Source organism: Barbus barbus (genome assembly GCF_936440315.1).
Source record: "Barbus barbus genome assembly, chromosome: 8".
Classification (NCBI taxonomy): Eukaryota; Metazoa; Chordata; class Actinopteri; order Cypriniformes; family Cyprinidae; genus Barbus; species Barbus barbus.
Window position 1 is genome coordinate 23,530,295 of NC_136736.1, and position 12,663 is coordinate 23,542,957.

At 34.0% G+C, this 12,663-nt stretch overlaps 1 protein-coding gene across 1 annotated transcript; it reads right to left on the reverse strand.

Moving 5' to 3' along the window:
* Positions 1–982: 982 nt before the first annotated feature.
* On the reverse strand, positions 983–9,611 carry LOC306873467 (5,6-dihydroxyindole-2-carboxylic acid oxidase-like). Its single transcript, XM_079422784.1, has 8 exons — positions 9,376–9,611; positions 7,692–8,047; positions 7,260–7,582; positions 5,911–6,115; positions 4,509–4,676; positions 4,171–4,350; positions 3,904–4,053; positions 983–1,956 (listed from the first exon to the last, which is right to left on the reverse strand). Exons 2-8 carry the CDS (start codon positions 8,044–8,046, stop codon positions 1,757–1,759), a joined length of 1,581 nt encoding a protein of 526 aa, XP_079278910.1. The 5' UTR covers position 8,047; positions 9,376–9,611; the 3' UTR covers positions 983–1,756.
* Positions 9,612–12,663: the final 3,052 nt, after the last annotated feature.

Genomic DNA, 12,663 nt, shown 5'->3' on the forward strand with positions numbered 1-12,663 from the left:
TGGGCAGCCATTTATGCTGCGGCGCCCGGGGAGCAGTTGGGGGTTCGGTGCCTTGCTCAAGGGCACCTCAGTCGTGGTATTGAGGGTGGAGAGAGCGCTGGACATTCACTCCCCCCACCGACAATCCCTGCCGGCCCGAGACTCGAACCCGCAACCTTTGGATTACGAGTCCGACTCTCTAACCATTTATTAAAACACTTTAAATGTGCTATATTTTAATTTTAATCTTTTAAATCATGTTCTTTCACTTTTGTTTTTAGAATTTTCTGTGCTGATAATTATCAGATAATCATTAGTTTAAATTTCACAAGTGATAAGGGTTGACGATATAAAATGTATCAAATTGTTTTAACTCTACTCCAGCACACTTTTCTGTAATCACTACATCTTAAGTAGACGATTCAGGTGTCTATTATAAGGTTTGGAACTGAACTTTGTGAGATTGAATATATGATGGAATAGGACTCAGCACCCCTCAACTAAATAAAATTTTTAGATTTAAATATGTAGTTCCTTTTGGAACACTAGGGGGCAGCAGTACAGAGGGGCCTGATGAAGGTTTAAAGTGATGGGATGGGATCTGAAAACTCAATGTACCCATTAAGTACAGTGAAGTTATTCATTTTTTGTCTCAGGATTTGACTAAGTAACAGTGGCATGCATGACATGATATGCTTGCTGACTTGGTCATTGTTGCCACTGATGAAAACAGACTTTATTTTATGTGTTATTTCTTTTAAATAGGGTGACGTATGGTGAAGTGGGGCGAATATGTTTCATGATTGATTGCCCTTAAAATATCAGAAGAAAATAAAATGTTAATATATGCCACAAGGGCAGTTGTCATTCCAAATGTTTTCATTTGCATCACAATTATGCATCAGTTGATAAAATCACGCTTTAACATCCAGTTCATCTCTGGCAAATGAAAATGCTCTTACAGACTATATACAGAATGCAAACACACGCACACACACAAAACCTAGTTCTTAATTATTATTTTAATTATTGAATGATAATTACAGAAAAGTATGTTCTGTAAAAAAAAAAAGCTCAATTATTTGTGACTAAAACTTTTTATTCTGGACAATTGTTCTGATGGCTTATGATTATTAATCACTATTTATTTAAACACTATTATGGCATTACGTGAACCATGTCACATGTCTGTGTATTGATAATATCAGGAACATTATTTTCAATTTATGGTAACAAGGATGAGTTTTTTTTTTCCCTGGAAAACAACTTAGTATTTTATACATAATAATTTAATACAGTATATATACAATTTACTTATAATTTTATTTTGTAATATTCATGCATGTAGACTCTGTAAGTACTCTTAGTAATATCTCGTTTGCAGTTGCACTGCTAAATAAAATTGAAAGTACACAAAAAAATCAAACCTTACTGAATTTTGAAAAAAAAATTATATCAGAGTAATATAAAATATGTCACACTGTACAATAAACTTAAGTCATGTGTTCATAGGGCATTCATAAGCAGTGCATCAACTTAAAATGACACATTAAATGTGTTTTACATATGACTGTATTCTCAGTGTCTCGCTGGACATGAAAAATCTGATAATAAATAGTCATAAATTTAGCCCATGTGTCAACAAAACTTTTACAATGTTTTTGAATGCTAATAATTCATAATTCAGACTCTTTCAGTAGGCCTACAGTGTGGATGCACAGTGCAACAAAATTAAAACATTTAACATTTATTTATTTATTTTTTTGGAGTTTCTCAATCACACCACAGACTGAGAAGCATGCCGCTCTTCCTCTGAGTAACGCCTGAACTGTTCCCCTAGCAGTGGCTCCAGGCCCTCAGCTGAGCGGTAAGAACGTGCCCGAACAGCACACCCGATGATTCCGCCCACCACAACCGCAACAAGCACCACTGCAACAATGGCTATGGTGATGATCTCTGAAATAGTGTATGACCGAGCTGGCAAGGGATAAAGAGAGAGATTTCGTGTTTATATGAATCAAACCACAAATCTATAAAAGTCAACAGTATTTTTTATTTGTAGCCTACACAATGATTGTGGTGGCCCCATTGCTCTCCTGTGTGCACTTCACACTCCAGTCCAATAGGTGGCAGAAATGCATCTTCAACGGTTTGCTAACTTTCTTTAAACTGTTGTCATGACATATCGGGTAGGCTACTCCCTAAAAATGAGATCCCATTGGCTCAAAAATCTTTTAATGGGTACTTCTTTCAGCATGAGTCCTACAAAATCTAACCCAATCTCATGAGAAAGCATAAGTAGGCCTATTTTACAAGGTTGTGATTTATTATGAAACCACATGATGTAATTCATAAGAAAATGTATGATTTTTTAAATATTAAAAAACAACAACAGGGTGCACCCCTAAACAGAATTGCTAGTGGGGAGTAAGCAGACTGTACTAAAACTAATGAGATTATACAAATTCATATAAATTAGCCACCAATTCGGCAAAACAAAAATTAGTTATGAATCTACATGTATTCTGTTATAATGACCATCAATGTCTTTGTTAGCTTATGTACTAGCATAGCATACAGCTACCCAATTTGCCTAATAGCTTGGCTTATCCACCACTCATTTGCACTTGCCCTACATGTATTCACATTTCACAACAGTCTATACTGTAATTATGAGTTAAATGTCCAGAGAATTCATTTATAAAAAGACCAATGTAATGAAGAGTGGGAAGATCAGACACTGGCAGAAGAAGCAAGTTAACATTTCTTCCACTTACTGAACTGCACACAGCAGATCAATGGCTTCTGCAGCAATTTTACTGTTAAAAATGATTTAAACTGAACAGAGCACTTGAAAAATGATCAGCGAGTCACATGGACTTTTTTGCTTGCACTTTTGGGTACTTCATTAAGTGCTGAAGTGAGTCATAATGTTCTTCCATTAGACTCAATTCACACAGCTTGCTATTAATTAAATGATCTACTTTTGTGTTGTGCAGCAGAAAAAAGATGAGTAAATGACGACAATCTTCATTTTTGGGAGAACTATTCCTTCAATTAAGCAACTTCAAATTAGTTCAGATAAGTTAAACTAATAAAGCATTCCAGAAAGAACACTTCAGAATAGGCTAATAGTCGATCATTAATAGGTAACAATGCAGGAAGTAATGCAGGACTAAAGAGTAGTGCTACATTAACACTTTAGCTACTACTATAAACTAATATGGAACAAGAATAACTAAATCAGTAAATAATAGTAAATTTAGGTCTGAGTTCTTTATTAGGTAATCTGTAATTACAGAGTGAGACTGGCCTCATTACGAACTAATAATTAATATGCAAAATTATAAAGAATTACAAATTAATTAATCAAAACATCAATGTGTCAGACATAAAAAATTGTATTTTTTTTACTCTGAATATGGTCATAAAATGCATTATTAATTACTCACCTAGCCACTCTGCATGAACTACTAATGATCTGAACCATTATTTTAAAGTGAAGAACCTTTTATTCTCTTTAAATATAGATCATTAGAAGTTCTTGAAGAGTTGCTAGGTAACACTTGAAATTACTAATGCATTTGATGAATGCGATGAGAGTAAAAAGACAATTGCTCATAATCTCGGACAGATGGTAATGTTGTGATTAGTAATTAATTGGTAATTCTTTATAATTTGTCAGTTATTAGTATGTAATGAGGACAATATCATTCAGTCATTAATGATGACCTCAGTCCTAAATTAGTTAATCTTGTTTCCAAATTAGTTTATAGTAGTAGCTGATGTGTTACTGTAGAACTACTCTTTAGTCCTGTATTACTTCCTATAGTTACCTATTAATGACTGCCTATTTTTCTGAAGTGTATTTTTTTATTGATTGATTGGTTTATGTATGTATGTATTTTTTGGTGTGTTACTCACTTGGCCACTGAACCTCATAGGTGTAGCCCAGGTTTTCTGGGGCGGTGACAAACATTTCAGCATTTCTAACTGGTGGCCAAAAGGGAACCATATTGTACTCTCTGTTGTGCCCAAGTGGAGCATTTTCCTCAGGATAGACCACAGTGCCTGCTGCATAAGTACAGAGAACACTAGTTAGAATACAAATAAAAGATGAAATTCGTTTTGGTTATGTATGTCTGTACATTATGCGTGTGTGTTTGAGTGTGTGTGTGTGTGTGTGTTTACCAGCAGTGTGTCTCTGAAGCCATTCATCAAAGATGGCATCAGTGAATGTGTGAAGCAGGACAAAGATGGGGTCGTTTGGTGACAGGTGAGTCTGTCCACCTGTGCCATTGAGAAACAAATGAGCCAGGTTGTGCAGACTCCTCACCACTGGGTCATAGTTTCCCTGGGGAGCACTGTAACCTAGTGACACACAAGAACACCAATTAAAAGTCTCCTCTCTTTTAGGGGTTTATGCAGGTGGTTGTTTGGTGTGTGAGTCGCTTTGTCTGTGGCTAAAAACATTTTTCAAAACACTTTTTAAAAAAATTGCATTATCTGCAGTTGTGAGTGTATCATACCCTCAATAGTGTTCCTGAAGCTCTGAGAAGAAGTCGAGTAATATGGTGGCGTGTCAAAAGTGTTCAGCTCTAGACAGTCAATGATGTCCTGTGGTTCTGGTAATCTTTGAACCATGGGTCGAGCCACATTACCAGCAGGGTTTCTTCTGATTGGACTTGTCTCTGTACCTGAATACACACCAGTCAGAGAAGGTAAATAACTTTTGATACATTTTGATCATTAAAGACCATAAGGACTGTGTCTGGGTAAATATCACATAACTTTTTTATGTTAAAATTTGTTTAGGTTGTTAAATTGTGTCATGTGGTGCGACTCCCCAAAACTCGATAATGTTTACAGTTTATTAATTCATAATATATGTTAAAATTATTTTCATTTTGAAAAAATATATATTTTAAAAGGATGAATATAGTTAACTAAAACTGCAAAAAATTAAAAATAAGAATTGTTACCTAAAATAAAATAAATGTTAACTAAATAATATAATAAAATAAAATCTATTTATCTAAGCTAGTTGCCAAGGCAACATTTTTCATTTCAATTTAGTTTAACTTGATATACTAAAATAATTAAACATAAAAATGAAATAAAAAATGTATATAGTACAATTATATAGTACTGAATAAAATTTTATAGACAAATATTTAAAAAGCTACTAAAAATGACAAAATTTTAACACTTAAACTGAATTTAAAATTAAACACGAAACTAAAAATTAAACACAGAAACAATTAAAACTGGTTCAAAATATTAATAAAAACAATAATATCTCAATAATAAAAATACAGTAATACTAGTCTACACTCATGTATTCATGGAGTAAGGAAAATATTTGTTATAATGTTTTACTTTATGGTTGCAACACATTACATTTTTAGAGTTATTCAGTTTAAAGTTTTCTTGAAAATGTTGTAAAAGTTTTTCATAACCATATGAAATCAAAATGAATACCTAGATTTTTTTTGTCTTTCACACTTTGTCATTTGTTTTTGACCCATGAACCAAATCTCACCAGACTGTGAGAAAGAAGCATCATAAGATTGAATATTATACTATTCACTTTGTCTGCAATCGTGAGTCACTTGCAAATACAATCACATGATCCTAATCGTTTTGCCCATTTAAGGTTTGATCTTTCTTCTGAGCTCTCGAAATGCCTCAAAGGATTAGTTCAAACAGCATGTGAGCAGTCTTAGGTCTTGGAATGCATATGTGTGTGTGTGTCTTACTGTTGCAGATGGTCTCCAATGTCTCACACTCCCCCACACTCTCACAGATCTCCCACCACGGAGAGGACACAAAATTAGACGTGTGTTTTTTGCAGTATTCTGTGTGTATGTGTTTGTGTGATGTATAGAGAAGCAGTGTGTGTTATTGGTATGTTGTGTGAGTGTGTCGTACTGTTGCAGATGGTCCCCAGTGTCTCATACTCCTCCACACTCTCACAGATGACTCTCCACTGAGAGAACACAGAGTTGGAACTGATGCCATTGGTGTCAAAGCTGCTTCTGGCTCCCAGCAGGTCATCAGTGCAGATATCACACTCGCTGCCTCCTATTGCAAAGTTCCAGTATGGCAGGGCAAACGACGGGTCCCCCAGCATGTCCTGTGCACACACACACATGCGTATCCCAACATGTTCCATTAGCTGATTCTTCTATCAATGGGGAATAGTTGGTATTTCTGCTCACTGCACAAGATAATAAGACTTGCCAAATTGATTTTTCCAGAATAAAGCATATATCTAACAAAACTTTAGAGGATTATGCTTAAAACAATGAAAAAGGAAAAATAAGGTAAAAATATTTCATTTAATTTCATTAAGATACATTCTCTGAAAAAAAAGTCTTAGCTTAGTTCCCAAGTAAATTGGTTCTTAGTGTATTTCGTTTTTATTTATTTATTATTAAAAATAAAACAAATAAATTAAATGATTAAACCAAATCTCTGCGATATAAAAAAATCATCAATTGAAAAAGTCAAAATGATGAGATACTCAATGTCAAAATAATAAAAGTGATAATTTGACAAAATATTTGATCTAATTTTGACTTTTTGTCATAAAGAAGTTACAATTATGCCAAACTTTCAACTTTTTATGTCATAATTATAACTTTTTATGACATATGATGTACCAAAGCATGACTTTTTTTTCTTATGTGGCAGAAATGAGCTTCCATTCTAAAAGAAATATCTCCCCAAAATTGAAATTTCTGTCATTTTTTACATGCATGATTTATATATAAACATGAGAGAAATTTAATTTTTGGGGAAATCTTTCTTTTAATATGGAAGCCCATATAGGACAGCCCATATATATATAATAAATAATATATGTATGTATGTATGTATATATATATTCTTTAAAAAGAATGTCAAAGCGTCATAATAGTAACTCTATTGACCCTTCGATGGGAGTTTGATTGACAGGCAATCTGACCAATTATAGCACCGAATCTGCCATTTTGTCTGACAAACAAACTACTGTATGATTTCAGAAAACGTGTCTTACAAAGTATGAGTCATATGACAACTTTTATTATACTTTTTGCATTTTTTGAAGCTTGAAATCTCCAGTCCCCGTGCATTACATTTGCCTAGAAAAAAGCAACAATGCATTCTTTAAACTATTTCCCTCTGTTTTTGATAGAAGAAGAAAGTCATACGGTTTTGGAATCACATGACATTGTTTAACAGGTATTGTAATTCTGTTTCCCGCTGTATAATTATCATTATCTGTTTTGGGTCACCTGCATGTCTCTCTCCAGTTGCAACAGGTGGTACCGGTGCCAAGTGACAAATCCTGGTCCTTCGTGCGAGAAATCCACACCTCCGAAGCTCTGCTGGCCTGGGCCCATGTAAGTCTTACTGACCGAATAGTAGTGGGTCCAGACAAAGTAATTATAAATGGTGATGTTCTCACACTGTACATTTGCTCCGTCAGGACCAAAAATCTCCTGATAGCGACGGGTACAGATGACCAGGTCAGGATGGAGGGTTCTTTTAGCCTGGTCCAGAGCGTTCACAAAGGCTCTTTTCTCATCTGTAGACATCTGCATGATGTTATGTCGCACTGAGAGCACACACAAACCCAGTGGAGAAAGAAATCGAATCACACAAACATCACATATTGTATGTATTTCCAGTACATATCTGTATTGTGTGTGTATTTCTGTCCTCACCCACGGTGGCTCTTTGATCACAGTTTGGCCCTGTCAGGCCATGTCGGCATCGCCCACAGTTGAATCCACTGAAGTTTCCGTTACACTGGCAGGTACTGTTAAAGAACCTCAGTGGCCATCGTTCTCTATCATCCCGCCCATCGTGTGGATACTGAGGCCCATGTGGGCGACGGTCAGCAGCAATTGACACACATTGACCTCTCCCAGTACTGGATCCACACTCATCATTGGGCAGTCCAGTAGGTGATGGGCAGCAGGTGCCACTCCTCAGACCTTCTGGTGTCACACACTGACGTGGGAACTGAGCGTGCGTCAGCACAACGCACATAAGCGCAAAACACACACTCTTCCACATCCTGGAAAGACATAGGCCCACATGCATTAAAATATGCTTAAAAGGATAGATCACCCAAAAAAAAAAAAACTGTCATCATTTACTCAACCGCATGTCATTATAAACCTGTATAACTTTATTTTATCTTTATCTATGTTGGTAGGTTAAAAGATCTTTCCAAAAGTGCATAGATCGTGCTAATGTATTGCGTTAGGCTGATGACTTGTCATAGCACTTGCATATCATTGCTCTTTTGTTGAATTTGATTGCTTCCATTGTCCTCATTTGCAAGTCGCTTTGGATAAAACCAAAAAAAAAAAAGTCTGCTAAATGGCTAAATGTAACTGTAACATGGCCAATATCTATCAATTATAAAAATCAGCTTTGTAGTTATTCATTGCAGTTTATACTTGTAATATTAGCAAACTATTCAATTAGAACACATAAAAAAAACTTTTTTGTTTCCAAAAAAAAAGTATTTTTGTCTCATTTCTAAGAAAATATATATTTTTCTATACATCAGATAACAAAATAAATGCAGAATCTGTATATTAAAACATATGAAGAGTCCTTTTCAGAAAATGTATCTTGAATTAATGATTTACTCATTTGAATTCATTATTTTTCTCATCTTGTTGGAACACTTTTTTATGTTTTATGCATAAACTTATTATTATATTTTATAATTTATATTATTATTATTATTCATTTATTTACACACACACACACACATATATATATATATATATTATTATTATTTTTGCAGTTTAACAGGAAAAATTAAGCATGAATTGAGAAAATTCTTTCACCATTAAGTGCTATGGTTTGCCTCAGGAAAATAAGAAAGAACCATTCTTGCTGCATAAGATCTGACAAATTTTTTGAAATGTATTACCCTGTGAAAGAGAAACAATGGAAAGCAACAGATTTTCTCTCTCTCTTTAATATTGTATTTTTTATTTTTAGTTGTTTGTAGTATAGGCTTGCTGCTGTATAGCAGCCTTATAGAAGCAACTAAGGATATACTGTTCCAACTTCACAACCTCAAACTGTCTAACTTGCTGACTAGTTATGTCCTCAGAGCAAACCCACACACATGGATTGAGTTAATGGTTCTTACAAAATCAAATAAATTATTTTCTTTATCAATTTATGATTGACTTTATCAACTTATGATGGCAAAAAGATCCTGTATCTATGCTCATCATACATTTTGAACTGATTTATCAAACAACAATTCATCCATGTCATGCCCTAGTGGGCCACAATGTCAGTCTTAAACCAAATGCACTGATATAAAGAGTAAAAAAGATACAAGTAAAGAATAAAGAATAAAATTAAAGTATGTACCTTATATCATCTGTTCTCTCTTTTCTGCCCCACTCTTTCTCTCACACACTCTGTCTTTCTCCTGTACTGTAGTGCCCCCCTGTGCTGCCCCCTGGCCAACTCTTTTATACTTACACCCCTCCTGACTGCACTCATCTCTCTGATCCCTCCATCCCGTGATCAACAGCCAGTGGAGAGAGGGAGAGGAGAGAGGGTAAAAACACAGCCTACAACTTTCTTTTCTCTTCAATGAATGTGGCTCTTCATTTGCGTCTGACCTTTTCTTTGCGTCTGACAGATCAGCAGCAGTCTTTGTTTTCATAACAGGAGAGATAGTGGACAGAAACAAACCATTTATTAAAGAAAAGACACGTGTCTCAAGTCTGTTATGAAAGGGTTGTGCAGGAAACATAGAAAGACATGAATTGTTTTCAATTCTGAACTCTTTAAATTTCAATTAGTATATCCCCAAAATAACAAGTTTTTTTAAAAACATTTTTCTCTAAAATTGGATATACATTTACAAGTAAATGGAAATTGTAACTATTGTTCTGTGTCATCAATACAAAACAGTAGAAAATCAAAATCCCAAAATTACTAAGGCCTAATTTGAATACGTATGTATTTGAATTGCATATAAAAATTTCCATCCATTAGGATTACACAGTTTTATAAACAAAATAATAAATGAATGTGATCCCTATTTGCCAGTTATACATTAATGAATCAAGAAACAAAAGGTTATTGTAATAGTACAAATAAACTGAATGTGTTTTAATACAGTGTAACCAGTTTTACATATTTATCATCAATAAATCAAATTTGTTTCTGTCTCAACCATTTTAACTTTATCAATTGTTCTACAGCTAGCATATTTTAACCATGTCCATACTTTTAACTGAATAAAGTGTTTTCACAGTTAACAGATTTATACGGATCCTATGATTTAAATAAAATGTATTTGCAAATATTTAAAAATACACTTTCTAAATAATAATAAAATAAATCTTACATGTTTAATTTATGACTGACAAATATGCATCACATTAAATTAGATTTTTATTGTTGTTGTTGTTAAAACTGTAATCCAAATGGATGGAATTTTATATTTTACAATACATTTGTTCAAAAGTATTTAGTCTTGTTTTTCAGAAAAATATCCATACAAGATACACAAGATAAATATACATGAGAAGCAAAACTGTGTAATATAATAAAACTTGTTTTTCTCAAAATATATATTGAGTCAAGTTTATTTCTCTTACCACATGGGCAAATTGTTTGTTTGTTTATTCATTTTAAGCATAAACCATGTTAAATGTTAGATGTTTTAAACATGAAAAAACTAAATTCTAAATATATTCTCTGAAAACAAGCCTTAATATTTTATGCGGTTTTGCTTTTCAAGTACCTTTATCTTTTTCCCATGAATCTGTAGATATTTTTAACCAGAATCCAGCCTACAAAATGATATGTACTCTGCCTTTTCCACAAATAACAGGTCATTTTACTGTATGAAGGGCAACACAGTTTGACATTTGCTGTCGAGGATAACCAGACCATTCAATACACATATAGACACACAGACCCTTGTTCACACAGTCAGACACTCACTCATTTACACACACACACTTGCACATCTACAGTCATACTCCTTAAGGTCAGCAATGCTAAACAGAGGTTATGGGGTCATAGGACGAATTCTTCTCTGTGGAATCCAGTGGGATAGTTGTCATAGCAACGTCCTCTTGCTGGACCTCTGAGTACTCTGGAAGGTCGTCTACAGCAGTTCTGTAAGCACAAACAATCAGTCACAATGCATATGTGTGTGTGTGTGTTTATATTCCTTATAATCAGGGTGAGTATATGAATGGTCATATACTCACTGTTCATCGATTGGAATGGTGGTATCTGTGTTGTTTGCGTCACATTCTATGCCTCCGTTTCCTCCAGCACACAGGTTCTTTGAGGCTACACTGCTGCCATCAAACATATATGAATATTAACTTTAGATCTTCCAGTATCAGAATCTATCATAAGCCATAGGCAGGTGGTATTAGGGCGAGGACTGTTCACATTCAATCATTATAATTTTTAGAAATCTCTAAATTCAACCCATTCTCCCACACACTCACCCACAGTGCAAACGTTATATCATCATAAAATATTCATGAGTCACAATAAGGCTTATAATGTGTCCCCCACTTTTCAGATATCATTGTTTCGATGCTGTAGGGAGCATTTTGTGGGAAAAAACTTTGGCTATGACTATGAGTGCAATGTACTGTAAGTCATCAATATTGTTTCCCAGAAGACAACTGGTTAATTTTAACTGCATTTATCTGTATGTTATAAAAGTAATAGAAATTTACATAACATTTCAGGAGCACAAATATACACTACTGTTCAAAAGTTTGGGCTCAATAATAATGATATTATTATTATTATTAATAATAATAATAATCATAATCATAATCATAATTATTATTATTGTTGTTGTTGTTAATGTTATTATTATTATATAATTTATTTTATTAGTTTTTTATTTTTAAAGAACGTTTATTCAGCAAGGACACATTAAATGAATAAAATTACAGTAAGGACATTTATAATGTTAGAAAAGATTTCTGTTTCAATGAATGCTGTTCTTCTGAACTTTCTATTTATCAATGATAAAATTTATATTGAAATAGAAAAAGGTTATTACTGTTTTCACAATTTCCTTTTCATCAAAAAATGTAGCCTTGGTGAGCATAAGAGAGTCTTTAAAAACCAATATAAATCTCACCAACCCCAAATGTTTTAATGGGATAGGTGGCTTCAAAGCAGACATGGACTAAAATTCATTAAACCAATGTTGATAGTTCACTTGTGGGTTTGAGTCTTAGGGATCTTGGTTCTGTAGGTCACCTTTAATAAAATCATCTCTGTGTGTGTGTGTGTGTGTGTGTGTGTGTGTAAAGTGTACTTCTTAACAGTCTGTATAGATGTATGTCTATATTGTATGTATATTATATATCTCATCAGTTATTGTAGCGATGTTCCAAATAACCACTTCTCCTTTTAAAACTCCTTATAGTCTTACAAATCACACACAAACCTATTTGGCTTTCTCCTGCACTTCAGAATGTAGACAATGGTGACAGCAGTTTTTAGAATGAGGAAGAAAGCTGCTGCTATGGCTCCTATCTTCCATGCTTCCTGCCCTGTGGCTTTGGTCTCTGAAGCGTGAAAGAGAAAGTACTGTCAAATATAGAAAGTTAAATAAATCAAAAAAGAGAAATGTGCAGGTGTGCCTCTCTATAGAGA